The 18,262-nt window shown below is 40.9% G+C and overlaps 1 protein-coding gene across 1 annotated transcript in view; it reads right to left on the bottom strand.

The window, feature by feature from the left end:
- FAM227B (family with sequence similarity 227 member B) overlaps positions 1 to 18,262 on the bottom strand; it is a 211,675-nt gene that overhangs the window by 178,684 nt on the left and 14,729 nt on the right. Inside the window, exons 6-10 of the mRNA XM_078854665.1 lie at positions 15,373 to 15,477; positions 11,036 to 11,134; positions 10,077 to 10,178; positions 6,953 to 7,079; positions 406 to 546 (exon numbers count right to left, since the gene is read on the bottom strand). Of these exons, the coding sequence (XP_078710791.1) occupies positions 406 to 546; positions 6,953 to 7,079; positions 10,077 to 10,178; positions 11,036 to 11,134; positions 15,373 to 15,477 (574 nt within the window). The remainder of the gene's footprint in view (positions 1 to 405; positions 547 to 6,952; positions 7,080 to 10,076; positions 10,179 to 11,035; positions 11,135 to 15,372; positions 15,478 to 18,262) is intronic.

Consider the following 18,262-nt stretch of genomic DNA (forward strand, 5'->3'; position numbering starts at 1 on the left):
AACAGTAGGGGGAATAACGGAAATAGGAGCTAGGCAGCAAGAAAGAGTGAGAGGAGGACTCATGTACCACTGGATGAAGTAGAGAAAGGGATCTCTGCACAATAGATGAATTGCCATGTGGGGCCCTCATAGCAACAGCTATTTTAAGTATTTGACATTCACATTCATTTTTTCTTTACAGATTTCTCTAAATGCAAATATCAGCAAAACAGCAAGATATATGTATGAGTCAATCCAAACGTTCCAAATTATTATAATTTTTTTCATTTGGATACCCTTTACACAAAAAAATGGAGGTGTGAATAATGATTTCTGTTGACAATTATATTAGACTTTGCAAAGTACTGTACATTCCATTCAGCGATTCATGCTGCAATCCATTCTGTGCATTTAAAAAGTACTCACAGGCTTCAATGACTGCTTTGGATTTGCCAGACTCCTTAACTGGTGCCTTGGTAATAGTATCTTTCTTGCTACCATTTACTGTGGGCTTCCTCAGGCAATCTAGATTCCATTTCTTCCAAGCAAATTTCTGTGGCTTTAGACCTGAAAAGCATAAGTTAACCTTAGAAAAAGACAGATGTATTTGGTGTTACTTTTGAAAGCTATCCTATACCAAACGTTATCCTTTCAAATGAAGTTAAGACTTTTGATTCCTTTCAGGTCCCTAATCTGCAAACACTTATGCATGTGCTTAACTTTAAAATAGTAATCAGTCCCACTAACTCCCATTGGAATACTCACATTCTTAAAGTTAAGCACAGACATGAGTGTCTTATAGATAAGGCTCACGGTTTGATTTTGTGCAGATTATTATTTATTTTTATACAATTAACAGAGATTCTTAATTTATGTTAGCATTTAGAATAACAATATTATTTTCTTAATTACTGTTTCATGAAAGATGTTTAGAGGGTTTTGCCAAAGTATTCTGGTCTTTAGCAGTTGCTGCTCTAACTGCACAACCAATGCTCATGCATTTTACCATCTGCAGTGGAATTAGGAATAGTGGTGTCAGTTTTTCTTCAAGAGTTTTGAAATTCACAACTTCTTTAAAGTTCATGTATTGGTGACACATGGCTAATTGAAACAAAGTTTGTTGTGGCTAATGCTAGACTTTTGCTTGATTGAGTAGTGTTATTATTTTTAAAACAGTATTTCTTTCTATCCAGGTTTGGACCTTGAATGCCCATTTTACTACTCAATATTTTATTTTCATTTCATTATCTTAGTTTACTATTTTTGTTAACTTCCTTTTCCACTTGATTTTGTGTATGGATATCTTAATATATATTTCATGAGAGGAGAAATATCTTTATTTTGTAGTTGTTTCCATTCTGGTAATTTGACATTACAAAACATTTACAATGAAAGATTTTGTTAAGGCTTCAAGTTATCCTGGCAGGGGTGTATAATTTGCTTTATTTGGTGGCTTTCTATTTCCTTTCCAGTAGAATATTTTATTGCCTCTAACCCAAACATTTCAGTACTTCCAGAGATATATGGAATCCAAGCTACAGCAGTGGTCTTCTAGTTATCTTTTGGTATTTGGTCTGACTGAATTCTTGATAACTCTGCCCACTATCTATCTACAGTAGATACATATTACAGGCTAGATTCTTGGGTTTAACTAGCTCCTCACAGTGCAAGACCCATTTGGGAGTTATGGTGCACATTTATCCCTCAGCAGGTTAACATGTATGCTGCTGTGAGCAACAAGCTCTCACTGGGAATTAACTTTGTTCTTGCCCAGAGAAGCAATAAAAATATAATCCACAGCACATTATTCTGACTGCTGAGGAGTCCTGCCATGGTAAAACAGCATATGCAGAGAAGAGTGGTGGACCTTGACCTTAGTGTGCATAGGCCTCCTAAAATGAGATTTGTAATGCATTTTTTTTCTCTGAATAATTTCCCCTTTGTCTCCTGGTAAGATCAAAGTAATTTTTGCCTGAAAAACAATGCTTTTCAATAGAGGGGGGAAATATAGAGAAAAACATTTTTGGCATTTTACAGGTATATAAAAATATATTTCTACTGTTTATCAGCAGTGCAATGGTTATCACACAGTGCCAATCCACAGGTCATTGAAGCCCACATTGGCCAAAATGTAAACAAAGAAGATCTAAAGTAGTCTGCATCTGATATATAATCAACAGTTCAGCTGAAATTCAGTCTAAAACTTAAGAATAGCCGTAGTGGGTCAGACCAATGGTCTGTCTAGTATTCTGTCTGTCACTATCTAGTATTCTCCCAGTATCCTGTCTTCCCACAGTGGCCAATGCCACATGCTTCGGAAGGAATGAACAGAACATGGCAATTATGGACGATCCAGTCCCTATGTGACAGTATATATAAGCCCCAGACAGCATGGAAGGGGTAAGGAGCTCCTTTGGGTTGGACTGGACCTGTCACGCTGCTGCTGCAAATCTTGCCACACTGGAGGAGGAGATAAAAGAGAGGGAACTCAACTCAGATGGGGACAACCCTGGGAAAGGTACAAACTGTTCGGCTTCTCCAGCCCTGGAGAGAGGATTGACAGCCTACTGAGCCCCTGCCCTTGCAGAAGGAGGGTGCAGAACCCCTGAGTTGAAGGGGAAAAGAACAGAGGCTTGCACTGGAGCCCAGTGAGCTCTGATACTCCCAGAGTCCCATATCCTGGAGGGAGCTGCTTACAAACATGTTTTGCTGACTGTGGGATGTTTGGTGGCATCACCAGGGACATAGAGAAGGGACTTGACAGTCAAGAGTCCCCAGCTAGAAGGTTAAAAAGATGCCCCACCGAACTCTCCAGGTTGGGGATGGAGTAATTGGATTCAAGCATGTGCGCTCCCCATATAACCCAAAGGGGGTACCCTACCCTACCACAGACAGATTTCTGACTGTCATCCAGTCCCAGCTTCTGGGAGTCAGAATTTTAGGGACACCCAGAGCATGGGATTGTGTCCCTGCCCATTCTGGCTAATAGCCATTGATGGACCTATCCGCCATGAACTTATCTAATTCTTTTTTGAACCCAGTTTTACTTTTGGCCTTCACATCATCCCATGACAATGAGTTCCACAGGTTGTGTGAAGCAGTACTTTTCAATATTTGTTTTAAACCTGTTGCCTATTGATTTCACTGGGTGACCCCAGGTTCTTGTGTTAGGTAAAGGGGTAAAAAACATTTCACTATCCATTTTCTCCACACCGTTCATGGTTTTATAGACCTCTATCATATCCTCCCTTAGTCATCTCTTTTCCAAACTGAACAGTCCCCGTCTTTTTAACCTCTCCTCATATGGAAGCTGCTCTATATCCCTAATATTTGTTGCTCCCCTCTATGCCTATTCCAATTCTAATATACCTTTTTTTGAGATGCGGTGACTAGAACTGCACACAGTACTCATATACACAGGTTTATATAGAGGCATTATGATATTTTCTGTTTTATTATCTATCTCTTTCCTAACGGTTCCTAACATTCTGCTAGATTTTTTGACTGCCACAGCACATTGACCAGATATTTTCAGAGAACTATCCACAATGACTCCAAGACTTTTCTTGAGTGGTAACAGCTAATTTAGCTAACATCATTTTGTATATATAGTTGGGATTATTTTTTCCAATGTGCATTACTTTGCACTTATCAATATTGAATTTCATCTCTATTTTGTTCCCCAGTCACTCAGTTTTATGAGATCCCTTTGTAACTCTTCACAGTCAGCTTTGGCCTTAATTATCTTCACCTGCAAACTTTGTCACTGTCCCTGCACCGTTTACCCGCTTTTCCAAATCATTTATGAATATGTTGAACAGCACAGGTCTCAGAATGATCCTTGGGGGACTCCACTATTTAGCTTTCTCCATTGTGAAAGCTGACCATTCATTCCTACCCTTCATTTCCTATATTTTAATCAGTTAGTAATCCATGGAAGGACCTTCCCTCTTATCCCATGACTGCTTATTTTGCTTAAGAGCCTTTGGTGAAGGAGCTTGTCAAAGACTTTCTGAAAGTCCAACAACACTATATCAACTGGCTCACCCTTGTCTACTTGCTTTTTCACACCCTCAAAGAATTCTAATAGATTGGTAAAGCATAATTTCCTTTAAAAAATCTCTCTTCCTCAATGTATTGTGTTCATCTATGTCTGGATGTTGATTAAAAGCAAATAAAATCTATAGATTATTAATATACCTTGGTACAGACCATGCAGACATTAATAATAAAAAATTCAAATCAAATTCTGCTGCCAAAGAAGGTCTATCAGAACAGACACAGCTTGGTCCCTGTAATAATCTTTATAGAAATTGAAAAAAATTGCTCCTGGAAAAGGGAATAAACTGATTCACCACAGGCTTTCCAGTTCCAAGTATTTTCACAGGACATTTAAGATTAATTCATGGGGAAGATGTTCTAGTGCTCCCTCCAACAGAGATAATTCATGTTGTCTGTCTCTGCCTACTTTCTTTTCCAATAATCACATAACACTTTCTCTTTCAATCATGACCCGAAGATTTTGCATTCTTGCTGCATTGCTGCGCTCACCACAGATTCTTCCTGAATATTCCCTTCACACAGGATCATAGAGAAAGAGTCAGCATGGTACACAGGGTGACCAGGCGTCTGGTTTTCGACCGGAGCACCCGGTCAAGAAGGGATCCTGGTGGCTCCAGTCAGCACTGCTGACCAGGCTGTTGACTGTCCAATTGGCAGCGCAGTGCAGCACAGCTGTCAGGCTCCCTGCCAGCCTCTGCTTGGCGCAGCTCTCCGGAAGCAGCCAGCATGTCCCCCCTCCAGCTCCTATGTGTAGGGCAGGGGTGGAGAACCTAGGGCACGCGGGCCGGATCCAGCCCCGTGATTAATTTAATCTGGCCTGCGGTCCCCCTGTGGGACAGGAGCCACGAGCACCAACTCGCCCAGTTGTGGAGGGAAAGCCCTCTTGGTGCCTCCGTGTGGGACTGGAGCCACTGCACCGGCTCATCCTTCTGATGGGGGAAGACCCGAGCCCCCATGCCATCTCCCGCCCCCCACGAGATAGGAGCCACTGCACTGGCTTGTCCAGCTGTGGGGGGAAGCCCCGAGCCTCCGTGCCCCCCCACCCCACCGTAGGGCTGGAGCCACAAGCACCAGCTTGCCCCGCTGCAGGGGAAAGCCTTGGGCCTCTGTGTCCTCCCCTTCCAGGTGGTGAGTGGCCTGCGATTGATTTTTTTTCAGTGGGTCAACTGCCTGTGAAAGAAAAAAGGTTCTCCACCCCTGAGCCCGCACCCTCAGCCAGAGCCCTCACTCCTTCTCCCTCTGCACCCCAATCCCCTGCCCCAGCCCTGATTCCCCTCCCGCCCTCTGAATCCCTCAGTCCCAGACCGGAGCACCCTCCTGCACAACAAACCCCTCGTTTCCATCCCCACCCCAGAGTTTGCACTCCCAGCCAGAGCCCTCACCCCCTCGCACCCCAACCCCCTGCCCTGATCCCCCTTCTGTCCTCTGAACCCCTTAGTCCCAGCCTGGAGCACCCTCCTGCACCCCAAATCCCTCATCCCAAACCCCACATCAGAGCCTGCACCCTCAGCCAGAGGCCTCACTCCCCTGCACCCCAACCCCCTCCTCCGGAACCCCTCATTTCTGGCCCCACCCCGGAACCTGCAACCCCCATGCCCAGAGCCCATACCTCCTCCCACACCCCAAACCCCTGCTTCAGCCTGGAGCCTCCTCGCATACTCCGAACACCTTGGCTCCACACCCCCAGCCCGGATCCCCCTCCTCCACCCCAAGCCCCTCATCCCTGGCCCCACCCCATAGCCCGCACCCCAACCAGAGCCCTCACCCCCTCTTGCATCCCATCCCACTGCCTCATCCTGGAGCCCCCTCCTGCACTCTGAACTCATTTCTGGCCCCACCCCAGAGCCCGCACCTGCAGCCAGAGCCCTCACCCACTCCCACAACCCAGCCCCCTGAGCCAGCCCAGTGAAAATGACCGAGTGAGCGAGGGTGGGGAGAGCAAGAGACAAAGTGGGGGGGATGGAGTGAGCAGGGACAGGGCCTCAGAGAAGGGGTGGGGCATGCACAGGGCCTTGGAGGGGGGGCAGGGGCGGGGCAGGAGCGGCGCAAGGGTGTTCGGTTTTGTGTGAGTAGAAAGTTGGCAATCCTAGTGGTGCATTGCACAGAGAGCAGCTCACCCATAAGGAGACATTGATACATACGCCTGAGGATCATTATACAATTGCTGACTAATTCTTCAAAAGTTAAATATTTTTACAGGTATATAAAATATATATGTATAACAGCTCCCAGGACCTCTGCAATGAGGCAGAGTGTACAGATTTGATGGTGGCTCGTAAAGTCAAATGAGTTAAGTTAAATGTGTTAAGTGTTGGCATTATGCAAGAAAATTTAATTTCTAAAGTTAATTTCCATTCACAAAACCTCAAATTCTACAATGCTGAGGCATTTTAAAGTACCATTAAACATTAAGTCACATTAACTTTTAAAATTAATAATAAATGAATTTACAATTTCATTAATGAATAAAGTTAAAGGTTCTAGACAAGCGTACACAAATCCAATTAGCTAAGGTGCAAGTGGAAAGGTATTGAGTTAGATGCAGCTACTAAATAATTGACTTAAATTTATCCTCAGTCAGGTCTAGGTTTATTGTTTCCTTAAATAAGTGAGAACATTTGTTCCATAGAGATGATGATGAACAATTAGTTCAAATTATCTCCATTTGTTTTCCAGTCTACTACCAATTGCTTTCCATTCTCTAACAAAGAGCTGGAATTTTGAGATATTAATGCTCCAGACTCAGAAGAGCATCTTTGACAATAGTTTTTCTAGCAATGGATTATTATTAGTAGTAAATACCACTAGTGGGGGTAAAAGTAATAATTTCTGAATGAGGGTAAGATATACTGAAATCTGGATATCCTAATATAATACATTTCAAAAATATATTTAAATTAACTAACAGTACCTGATACCCACTGAAAAATTAAATCCATTAGTCCATCTTTAAATGCATCATCAAAAGATTTACTGGATTCTGGAAATGCTTTACAGAAAGCAACATAGATGACTTGTGACAAACAATCAGGATACACCTGCCAAAATAAGAATTAAAACTGAATATAATAATTATAAGGTTACAAAAAGAGCTTTAGTACTAATTTTATTATAGTTTTCATTCTGTTTACAAAAAAAATTAAAGCAAAATGCAGTAATGATTGAACTAATGCATTAAAAATAGTTTGTCTTTATTATTTGTATGAAATATTAAACATCTGTGTCAAATATAATAGCAGGTATAATGGTCAATACCTTGCTGAAAACGGTTACAAGTCAAGGCTGGCAGCTAGAACAAGAATTGTAAAATGCTGATTCCAAAAGACTACATTTATAATCTCTAAATGAGTCATTATGGGCTCAAATGAAGCACAGAAGAGTGAATTGGGAATAAAAAACATTGCTTAAGGTTTAAGTAATCACTATATGTAATGAAAAGTTAGCATTTTGGAAAACTTTGCCATGTTTATTTTAGGATCACATTTCATTGGTCACCTATTGTTTGAGCCAGGTATTAATTTCAGATTGCCCGCATATTGTTCTAACTTTAGAAGTTGTCACTTCTCTTTCTCTCTCACCCATACACACACTGCTCTGTTTTCTCTACCTAGAATATATAGGTTCAGATATATGCACACTAACTTTTGCACCATGTCAGCATTTTTTATAAAGCTAAAAAAAGTCTATTCAGATAACATTTTCATAAGAAAATACGATGCAAACATTTCATTTTAACAATTTAAATCTATGAGTTTATTTTAAATTTCATATCAGGCATATGCGTGCTAAATAAAAACACAGCTGGTGCAACGTATCAGTCTGAATTTTAAATACTAGCACATATCTGGATTCTAGTCCAAGCAATGTCATAATATATGTTGCATACTGAACACTTACACCATACAAATATACATGTAACTATCTCTACTTCTAATTCCTCCATGTGAGTGGGTGGCAACAGGACCCCACCCAGAACAACACCTCATAGACTTGCACATGGCATTTTTAGACCTAATGACTATTTTCTCTTGGTTGATTGTACCACTTTGTGGCTACAGGGCTCACAAATAGAGACACCAACAGGAAAAGTCTAGCCAGAGTAAATTGTTTGTAAAATATACAGAGTGAATGGTGACAAAATAGCCCAGTAATAGCTTAAATGCAGCCCCGCACTGGAGGAGTTCCAAATGCCACAGCCTCTCAGAGTCAGAACTACTGGCAGGAAAATCAAGAGTAAGTCCTAATTTATTGGATGTTCTTTGGTGCTCATCAACACAGTATCTGAAAACCTCAGATAAATTAATGAAATAATCCACATAGCTCCTATGTGAGGAGGAGAATATGAGTATATAGTGTGTCATCTGAGGATCTCAAAATGCTTAACTAATATTAGATAATTGACAGTTTAATTTTAATTGCCCCACTAATCCTAAGGAATGGTGCAACCCCTCTTGTAAGGTCCAGTAGATGACTTTTAGCTCAAGAAGCTGATAATTATGTCCTCAGCATTAACTTACATGTGATTTAGTAGAAATTTGTATTGTGCTTTTCAGTATGAGTACGCTACATACGGTAACATTTTCAAAAGTGCTTCAAGGCTAGATTCACAAAGGGGACTTAGGTGTTGCAACTCTGAGCCTAACTCCTAGGAGCCCTGCCACCCAGTGGTATTCACAGCACTGAGTTTGGAACCCAGGCTCCTCATACAACACATAGGGAGAGTTAGACACCTAAGAAAGGGATTTTCAGAAGCCAGTAGTGAAATGAAGAGGAAAGGGCAGGGAGAAGGCAGGGTTTCGGCATCTAAGCACCTGATCTTATGAGCCTGGCAGACAGGCCAGAGAGAGGTGTGTCTCTCTGCTCAGAATCTCAGACATGAAAACCCTCTCCTGTAGTTAGCCATCTATGCCAGCTCAGCTGCTTAGATAACTCATGCCCTACTTGCCAAAATGCTCTGTATCTCTCTCTTGCTCATTTAGATACCTCTCTCATGCTGGCTCTATATGTCCCTGTTCCCTGAATGTTTTTTGCGCAGATGCTGTGTTGTGTCCCCTGCACAAACATACACTGCCCCCGCCACATCTATCAGTAGCCTGCATCCATACTTCCCGCTGCAGAGTCTGGCAGGTAACAGGTTTGCTTAGAGCACACCTACAGGATAAGGCCCTGAAGGTGAAGTAGGCATTGTCTTTCCTTCAGGGCTTCGGCTTCAGCTACTGCTCTGAGCAACTTGTTAGCTGTTGGGTGGCAGCAGCACTTAGCCCTGGTCTACACTGGTGGGGGGATTGATCCAAGTTATGCAACTTCAGCTATGTGAATAACGTAGCTGAAGTCGACGTACTTAGATCGACTTACTGTGGTGTCTCCACTACCATGAGTCAACTGTTGCCGCTCCCCCAGCAACTCTGCCTGCGTCTCTCGTGGCGCTGGAGTACAGGAGTCAATGGGAGAGCGCTCAGGGATCGATTTATTGCATCTAGACTAGACATGATAAATCGATCCCCACTGGATTGATCGCTGCCCGCCAATCCAGCAGGTAGTGAAGACATACCCTTAGACTGCTTTGTAAATGCTTACCAGCAGAAACTTAGGTGCTCAAGGTACCTAGGTAGCTAAAGGGATTAGGCGGCACATGAGCAGTGGCTTGGAAAATGTCAGTGGTGCCTACATAGTGGATTTAGGCACCTATTTACCTGTTTTGGTGCCTAAATCCCTTTAAAAGTCTGACCTTTTGGCCTCTGGTGCTTTTGAAAATTTTCCCTGGGCAGCTGCTGCTCCCTAACTTCTATTTCCTTTTGTTCAGCCAGGAAGCCCCTATACAGCTCTCCCAAAACATGTATTGGTTAAGCAAGGGAATGTTTGTGGCTATATGAGTTGGGGAGCTTGTCTCTGTATGCCTTTTCCCTCTGATATACCAATTTACATGAAATTAATGCATTTTTCCACACCATGTACAAGAGGGGAAAAAATAGTCTTACAAACTTGCCAAACTCATATAACTAATCATTGCAACTCATATGTTACCATACCATTACCTGAAAAAAAGCATCTTTAGTATTCCTGGGGACACATAGGAAAAGTGCCATGAAACTTTCTGCAATTCTGTCAAACAAGTAATCTTGATCTTCTTGATTAGGCTTAAAAGGAAAAATCAACATAAAATCAGAAACAGTTATGAATTAACATGATGATGGTTAGAATTTAGGTCCTGACTCAGCAGGGTATTTATGCATGTGAGCAATTCCACTACAGATAATGTAATGACTTACATGTTTAAAGTTAGACCTCTGCTTAAATACCCTGTTGAACTGTGGTGCTAGTAATTTCTTGTAGCAGGTAATCTGATATGAGGAACAATACTGTAATCCATATTCCCAAAGTATTTTTACATTTTGCTGTATTCTTTCCACCCTTAAATTAACAGTTTTCTTAATGTATTGCGAAAGCTCTTGATTTGGCACAGCACTAAAACACATGCTTAATTTGAAGCATGTGTTTAATCCATCCCTATTAAGCACCACCTTAAATGTTGGGCTGACGAGCTGTACTGAGTCAAGGTAGCTCACAAACACAGTCATGTACTGTATGAATATTTTCCCTTGGCTCCTCAGTTATGTACATATTGATAGTGTCAGGTAACAAAAGTAGTGATATTTTTGCTTTATGTTCTTATATTTAATTATTTCAAAACAAAATCTTGCATAAATCTTAGCATCATTAAACAAAGTAAGCAAAGCGAAAGTAAACAGATAATTCTGGCTTAAAGTTTTATTTTAGTATTCAGTGATTTAAATCTTCTATCTTAAATGGCTCTTTGCAAGTAAAACGTATGTCCTCTGAGATCAGGTTAAAGTTAGACGTTTCATTCTGGACCTACATCTGCTCCTGTTGAATCTATCCAATCTATGAATCATGACTTTGTAAAACAAGAAATCTTTATTTTGTACATTTGATTAGAAGAGATGTAAGAATAACTTTTGTTATATGTTTATACCTTAAACTTTTGAAGAAACCACCACCAAAAACAATCCTGTAAAATAGCAATAGATGCTTCTGAGAGAAACAACTTTCGCCAAACTTTAAAAACTTCTCCCTGTTGAAACAAATTTTTTGTTTAATTTATCTATTCAGACTGTACAAATGCAAAAAGTTAAAGAGCGCAAGTGGTGCACTTCATAACAAAATCCAGCAGATAACAGAAAAATTTCTTAGATTCAGCAAACACGTGAAAAAAACCTCAAAAGGGAAATGCTTAGCTTTAAGTTGAAGAGAAGCATTTTCTTTCAAAATTATCCACTATTGAGTACAACACGGGGTACTCAAGTGGATACAATGAAAGCCTCATATTCTTAAATGCCAAGCATTTGCAGCTTGCATTGGCTTTGTCTGGAGATACAGATATTCAGCATATCTGAAACTCAGGTCCTAAATGTCTCAAATTTGGCACTCAGAAACTGAGATACACAAAATTAGTGAGGCCTTAGGTAGTGTTTGCATTTGAATCCTAAAAATGAGTTCAGCACAATGGCAATTTAAAAACAATACCTCAGAGTATAAGAGTACAGTTAGCCAAATCAATAAAGAAGATTCATATATAAGTTCCATTTATTCCCCTCTGCATCAGGTAACAGGTATAAATTATGAACTGTGCATGGCCCCTGTGCAGAAGTACTAGTGAGGTTTTAGAACTGTCCTGATGGGTAGCTCTAAAGGGCAAGGTACACATTAACCAATGGTGCTGGAACTAGGGTGCTGGGGATGCGGCAGCACCCTCTGGATTGAAGTGGTTTCTATCATATACAAGGCTTACAGTTTTGTTCAATGGCTTTCAGCACCCCCACTATAAAAACTGTTCCAACACCACTGAAACTAGCCCCAAAATATTACAATTAATGTCATAAAAAGACATTAAAACTCACATAACGGTATTTTTTCAACACTCTTATGTGGAGTGCAATTGCAGTCTTCTAATTTTTTTTTCAAATGAGGCTGTTATTAAAAATTATTACATTACACAAATTGTATTTCTAAAGTTAATTTTTTGAAATAGTTGTTAAATCTGTTACTACCTGATAATAACTGAGGGATTGTAAATATATAAATTGTAAATAGCTGCAGTTTCCACGGTAAACATCTGATGAAGTGAGCTGTAGCTCACGAAAGCTCATGCTCAAATAAATTGGTTAGTCTCTAAGGTGCCACAAGTACTCCTTTTCTTTTTGCGAATACAGACTAACACGGCTGTTCCTCTGAAACCTGTAAATATTATGTAATTTATGTACTGAATTTTTCTGGAATTCATGCATTTTGACTGTGTCAGGTTTATTTATTATGGCAGCTATTAATTTCCTGTCATTTCCTGAAGGTAAAGTAGTATCAGTATGACAAAAAACAGACTTTTTGGAATTGGGGGTGGGACTAAAATTATGGTTTTTGAACTGTCCAAGTCATTTTTTGGTCTATATAGCAGGCTTTCTGACAGCACTGTGTGCCAAACATGCATTCATAAGTAACTTTTTTAAAAAAAATTTAAACTTTAGAAGTAATGTTCAGTCCCTCAACATATATAGCAGTATATTTCCTTTCGTAAAAGTTATTACCAGCTATTCAAAAGTATGACAGTTGACCTAAACACTTATTTGGGATAAGTCTTCAAAGGGTTATAAAAGGTTATAGCTCTGCAGCTCCCATTACAGTCTAGGGATGATTTAGATTAGATAATAGGAAAAAAACGGAACTATAAGGATAGTTAAGACTGGAAAAGATTATCAAGGGAGGTTGTATAGTTCTTGTCATTGGAAGTTTTTAAGAACACGCTAGACATACATCTGTCAGAGATGGTGTAGGTATTCGTAAACACTTGCACCTTCTTTGTGTCATCTGTTAGTACTGCTCGTTCCCTGTTAAGATTTACACTTTCCTTCATCTTACTTCTAATGTATTTATAGAACCTTTTTATTGCCGTTTATGTCCTTTGCTAGTTGTAACTCATTTTATGCCTCTCTGATTTTGTCCCTACATGCCTGTGCTCTTCTTTTGTACTTGTCCTTAGCAATTTGTCCTTGTTTTCACTCTTTGTATGATTCCTTTTTGATTTTCAGGGAATTAAAGAGCTCCTGATAAAGCTATATTTGTTTCTTCCCATCTTTACTCTGCTTTGGGATACTTTGCTAATACGGCTTTAATGTTGTCACTTTGAGAAACTGCCACCTGTCCTGAACTTCTTTTTCTCTTAGATTTCTTTCCCTTGGGACCTTGTCTACCAATTCTCTACGTTTGTTTATCCTCTTCTAAACAAAAGAGGCAGCGGGAGAGTCTACTGGTAAGCGGCATTGAAGCTTCACATGAAGGGCAGATTTTGAACACTGCGAATTTTGTTTCTTCCATATTGTTAGTGCTCCTCTAATGGATGGAGGGGAGAAGTCTAGCCGATAAATTAAATATCTCACACAAAAAATACCTAGTTTTGGTGCCAACTGGCAAAAAGACTAACTAAAACTATTCACTAAGAACTAACTAACTAACCGTAATAACTAACATTTGCACAGAGAAGCAAGTGGACACTGGAGGGGTTCCTTCTTGCTGCCACAGGAGGTAAGAAGGAACTGAGGGACAGCAGGGATCACTCCACCTTTTATGTTCTTGAGTGGGAGGTGCAAGAACATCTAGCAGGCACAGCCCTATTGGGCACTACTGCCCAAAAGAATCCCATTTGTACAAATAGGGTGCATATGTACCAAGAGTAGAATCCATGTGCACAATCTTTTGGAGAAACAAAGGGCTTGTCTTCACTTAACTGTTCACTCGAGGTGTACCTCAAGTTTTTTCCTAACCTGATTCCTGTACATAAACACAAACCTCTAGCTCAAATTAAGTGGTGCTTTAAATTTGAGCTAGATAGCATAGAAGATAATTTTGGTATGTACGTGTTAAAAGTTGCGTGCTGCAGCGCTAGTAATGCAATGGGATGCAGGAACTTGAATTACAACTCATCAGCTTCTAACAGAATCACTCTGATAATCCGATCACCCTCTGTAGTTTGAATGGTGTTTCCCAGTACGATCATTCTCACTTCCCTCTCACTTGAGCTTGGCAATTATCAGGACCCCACTTACAGGGCTGGGGTTGAGGCCAGGGTCAGGGTTATAAGGGACATGGTCTGAGTTCAGCCTAGAGGGTTCAAGGCCAGAAACAGCAGTCAAGTGTCACACCATAGGATCAGGTTGGAATCAAGGTCAATGAGTTGCACCATGTTAGATTCAAGTGAGTCAGCCAAAGTACAGTTAGTAGAACAGAGGCAGGGCAAGATGACAGTAATGGAGCAGGAACCAAGACAAGGTGAGGAGTTAGGAGCAGAGCAGGGGACCAGGAACCAGAAGCAAGGCTTGGCATCAGGAGCAGGACTAGGGCCAGGAACCATCAGTGAGGCAATGGATCAAGAGTGTGTTGCAGGGTCTGTTTGCAGCAGCAAGCTGGAAATCCACTGAGTTGCACAGACAGCCTCCAGATGTTTTCCCTAGGGCAATTAGAGAACACAGTAGGCTCTGCCAGTCAGGACCTCCATGGGTGAGAGCTCCAGTGGAGCTTGAACCCATAGGGCTCATAGGCTGCTGTTCCCTGCTTCGCCAGACTTGTAGTTTGGCTGTGTGGACAAGGCAGCCACCCAGCAGCCTGCAAACCTGGGTTCCAGGTCCATGGATCCTCACTGCAGGAGTCCTGTAGACAATAGCCTCATGCCCTACACAGGCCTAATTCATTCTCTGAGCACTGTCCATCCTGTGCACTGAATGAGACATGGATCCTGTGCAAAAATACCATGTAATCATGTAATTAAAGACTATACTATAATGCATATATAAAAGGAGGCTGAATTAAGGTTATATAGGCAACCCTAATTCTGGCATTTTGGCCCACATCCCTAAAGGTATTAAGATTCCTAACTCCTATTAATTTTAATGGGAGTTAGGTGCCTAAATACCTTTGAAGATCTGAGGCTTCCTAACTTCTGAGTCCTTGACTTTGCAACTCTAATGTTATTTTAATGTATTTTCCCTCCAATATAAGAATAGATCAGGTTTGAGACACAAGAAAAAGCTTTGAGGGGAAACGTTCATCGCTGCTGCCTGAGTTGAGCCGGTTGTGTGTATAAATAATGGACTTCAGTGTCTAGATTTCTCAATCTGGCATCTTTCATGAATTAAAAAAAACCTAAAGAAAAAATGGAATATGACCATTTTAAAATATACACTTATTTAAGATATAAACCATGAAGATTTGGTGCTATTTTATGTTATCAGTTTCTATTTAGCAAACAGGAGTAAAGTTACATACTTTGAAATTGTGAGCTTTTATAACCAAGTCCCAAAGTTTTGCTGCTTCCAAGTGTCTTGGTAATTCTGTAAGCTGTTTTAACTTGAAACCTGGGTATCTATAATTCTAAAAGGAAAAAATGTTTAATTACTGATTATTACCTTAAGGGTCTCCTGGTAGTTTTTCTTTTTTTGCTGAGAACATATCACTTCAAATGTATCCACCATATATTTTTTCTAAACTGAATTTGAAGGCACTTACCCCACAATGGAAATGTTCCATTGTTGGGAATCCCATTTTTTCAGTAGTATTTTCTTTACCGATTGCTTTCTCTGATTGTCTAGATTCAGTGAGAGGTCCAGGTATCAATCAGTCAAGGTACAGCAAGAAATTGCTGCCTGATCATTAGTAAATGTTTTGCATCCCTATGGTTCTGTCTCAAAAATTACTTCCCCCACAAGATATAGGGTAAAACCCTGTCAAGGTGTTTTGCTTTGTTTTTTTTATTTAAGTCAGTAGTTCAGTTTGAGATCATATTTTGCCATTTCCCAGACCCTGCCTTCATTTCCTTGTTGAAGCTAGTCACTGCAGAGTCATTCTGTTAATTGTATGGCAAGTGCATACTAGATAGTGTCCCAGCAGAGGCTATGGACATAGCTAAGAAAACAATTCTCCTTCTCCCTGACATCACCCTCGTATAATTTGAACATTCTGTATGTTTTTTATTTCACGCTAGGAAGTGGGTCAGTTTGTATTTCAGAGTACAGAAAGCAAAATAAAAATAAGAAGAATGCTTAGAATTTACATAGCACTTTATGTGTTCAAAGCTCTATGCAGATTTACCACTCTATACAGACAGATTGTAGATCAGGATAGGTTGTAGATCCTTGATGATGCGTTGGAGAGGTTTTAGTTGGGGGCTGAAGGTGACGGCTAGTGGCGTTCTGTTATTTTCTTTGTTGGGCCTGTCCTGTAGTAGGTGACTTCTGGATACTCTTCTGGCTCTGTCAATCTGTTTCTTCACTTCAGCAGGTGGGTATTGTAGTTGTAAGAATACTTGATAGAGATCTTGTAGGTGTTTGTCCCTGTCTGAGGGGCTGGAGCAAATGCGGTTGTATCATAGAGCTTGGCTGTAGACGATGGATCGTGTGGTGTGGTCTGGGTGAAAGCTGGAGGCATGTAGGTAGGAATAGCGGTCAGTAGGTTTCCCGTATAGGGTGGTGTTTATGTGACCATCGCTTATTAGCACCGTAGTGTCCAGGAAGTGGATCTCTTGTGTGGACTGGTCCAGGCTGAGGTTGATGGTGGGATGGAAATTGTTGAAATCATGGTGGAATTCCTCAAGGGCTTCTTTTCCATGGGTCCAGATGATGAAGATGTCATCAATATAGCGCAAGTAGAGTAGGGGCATTAGGGGACGAGAGCTGAGGAAGTGTTGTTCTAAGTCTGCCATAAAAATGTTGGCATACTGTGGGGCCATGCAGGTACCCATAGCAGTGCTGCTGATTTGAAGGTATACATTGTCCCCAAATGTGGGGACAGAGCCAGAAGAGTACCCAGAAGTCACCTTCTACAGGACAGGCCCAACAAAGAAAATAACAAAACGCCACTAGCGTCACCTTCAGCCCCCAACTAAAACCCCTCCAACGCATTATCAAGGATCTACGACCTATCCTGAAGGACGACCCATCACTCTCACAAATCTTGGGAGACAGGCCAGTCCTTGCCAACAGACAGCCCCCTAACCTGAAGCAAATACTCACCAGCAACCACACACCACACAACAGAACCACTAACACAGGAACCTATCCTTGCAACAAAGCCCGTTGCCAACTGTGCCCACATATCTATTCAGGGGACACCATCATAGAGCCTAATCACATCAACCACATTATCAGAGGCTCGTTCACCTGCACATCTACCAATGTGATATGTGCCATCATGTGCCAGCAATGCCCCTCTGCCGTGTATATTGGTCAAACTGGACAGTCTCTATGTAAAAGAATAAATGGACACAAATCAGATGTCAAGAATTATAACATTCATAAACCAGTCGGAGAACACTTCAATCTCTCTGGTCACTCGATTTCTGATCTCAAAGTGAGTATCCTTCAACAAAAAAACTTTGAAAACAGACTCCAAGGAGAGACTGCTGAATTGGAATTAATTTGCAAATTGGATACAATTAACTTAGACTTGAATAGAGACTGGGAGTGGTTGAGTCATTATATTAAGTGAAACTATTTCCCCTTGTTTATTCCTCCCCTGCACTGTTCCTCAGACGTTCTTGTTAACTCCTGGAAATGTGCTGGAAATGGCCCACCTTGATTATCACTTCAAAAGGTTTTCTCTCCCCCCACCCCACTCTCCTGCTGGTAATAGCTCATCTTAAGTGATCACTCTCCTTGCAATGTATATTTTTTCATGGTCTGTGTGTATATATAAAATCTCCTCACTGTACTTTGCACTTTATGCATCCGATGAAGTGAGCTGTAGCTCACGAAAGCTTATGCTCAAATAAATTGGTTAGTCTCTAAGGTGCCACAAGTACTCCTTTTCTTTTTGCGAATACAGACTAACAGGGCTGCTACTCTGAATACCATTTTTGTGAGCTAAGTGGGTTCTGATCTAGTGATGTCAACAAAATTACTCGTGCAACTCCGGTGAGCAGGTTTTGGCCCTTAACTTTAGAGAAATCTCAGAAGAACAGAGAACCTGATTTGCTATTTTTACATGTATCAGTAATATTTTTCTTAACTTAATTAGCTCAGTTATAAATACATTATTGTGTTGTCACAGAAGTTTAGATCTGTTCTTATTTCATACGATCTCCATTAAATTTGCTCAGTTAATATTTTAGTGCTTAGTTTCACAACACTGACACCTACCACTAACTTTATTTATGTAAGTA

This window comes from Lepidochelys kempii, chromosome 10 (assembly GCF_965140285.1).
Source record: "Lepidochelys kempii isolate rLepKem1 chromosome 10, rLepKem1.hap1, whole genome shotgun sequence".
Lineage (NCBI taxonomy): Eukaryota > Metazoa > Chordata > Testudines > Cheloniidae > Lepidochelys > Lepidochelys kempii.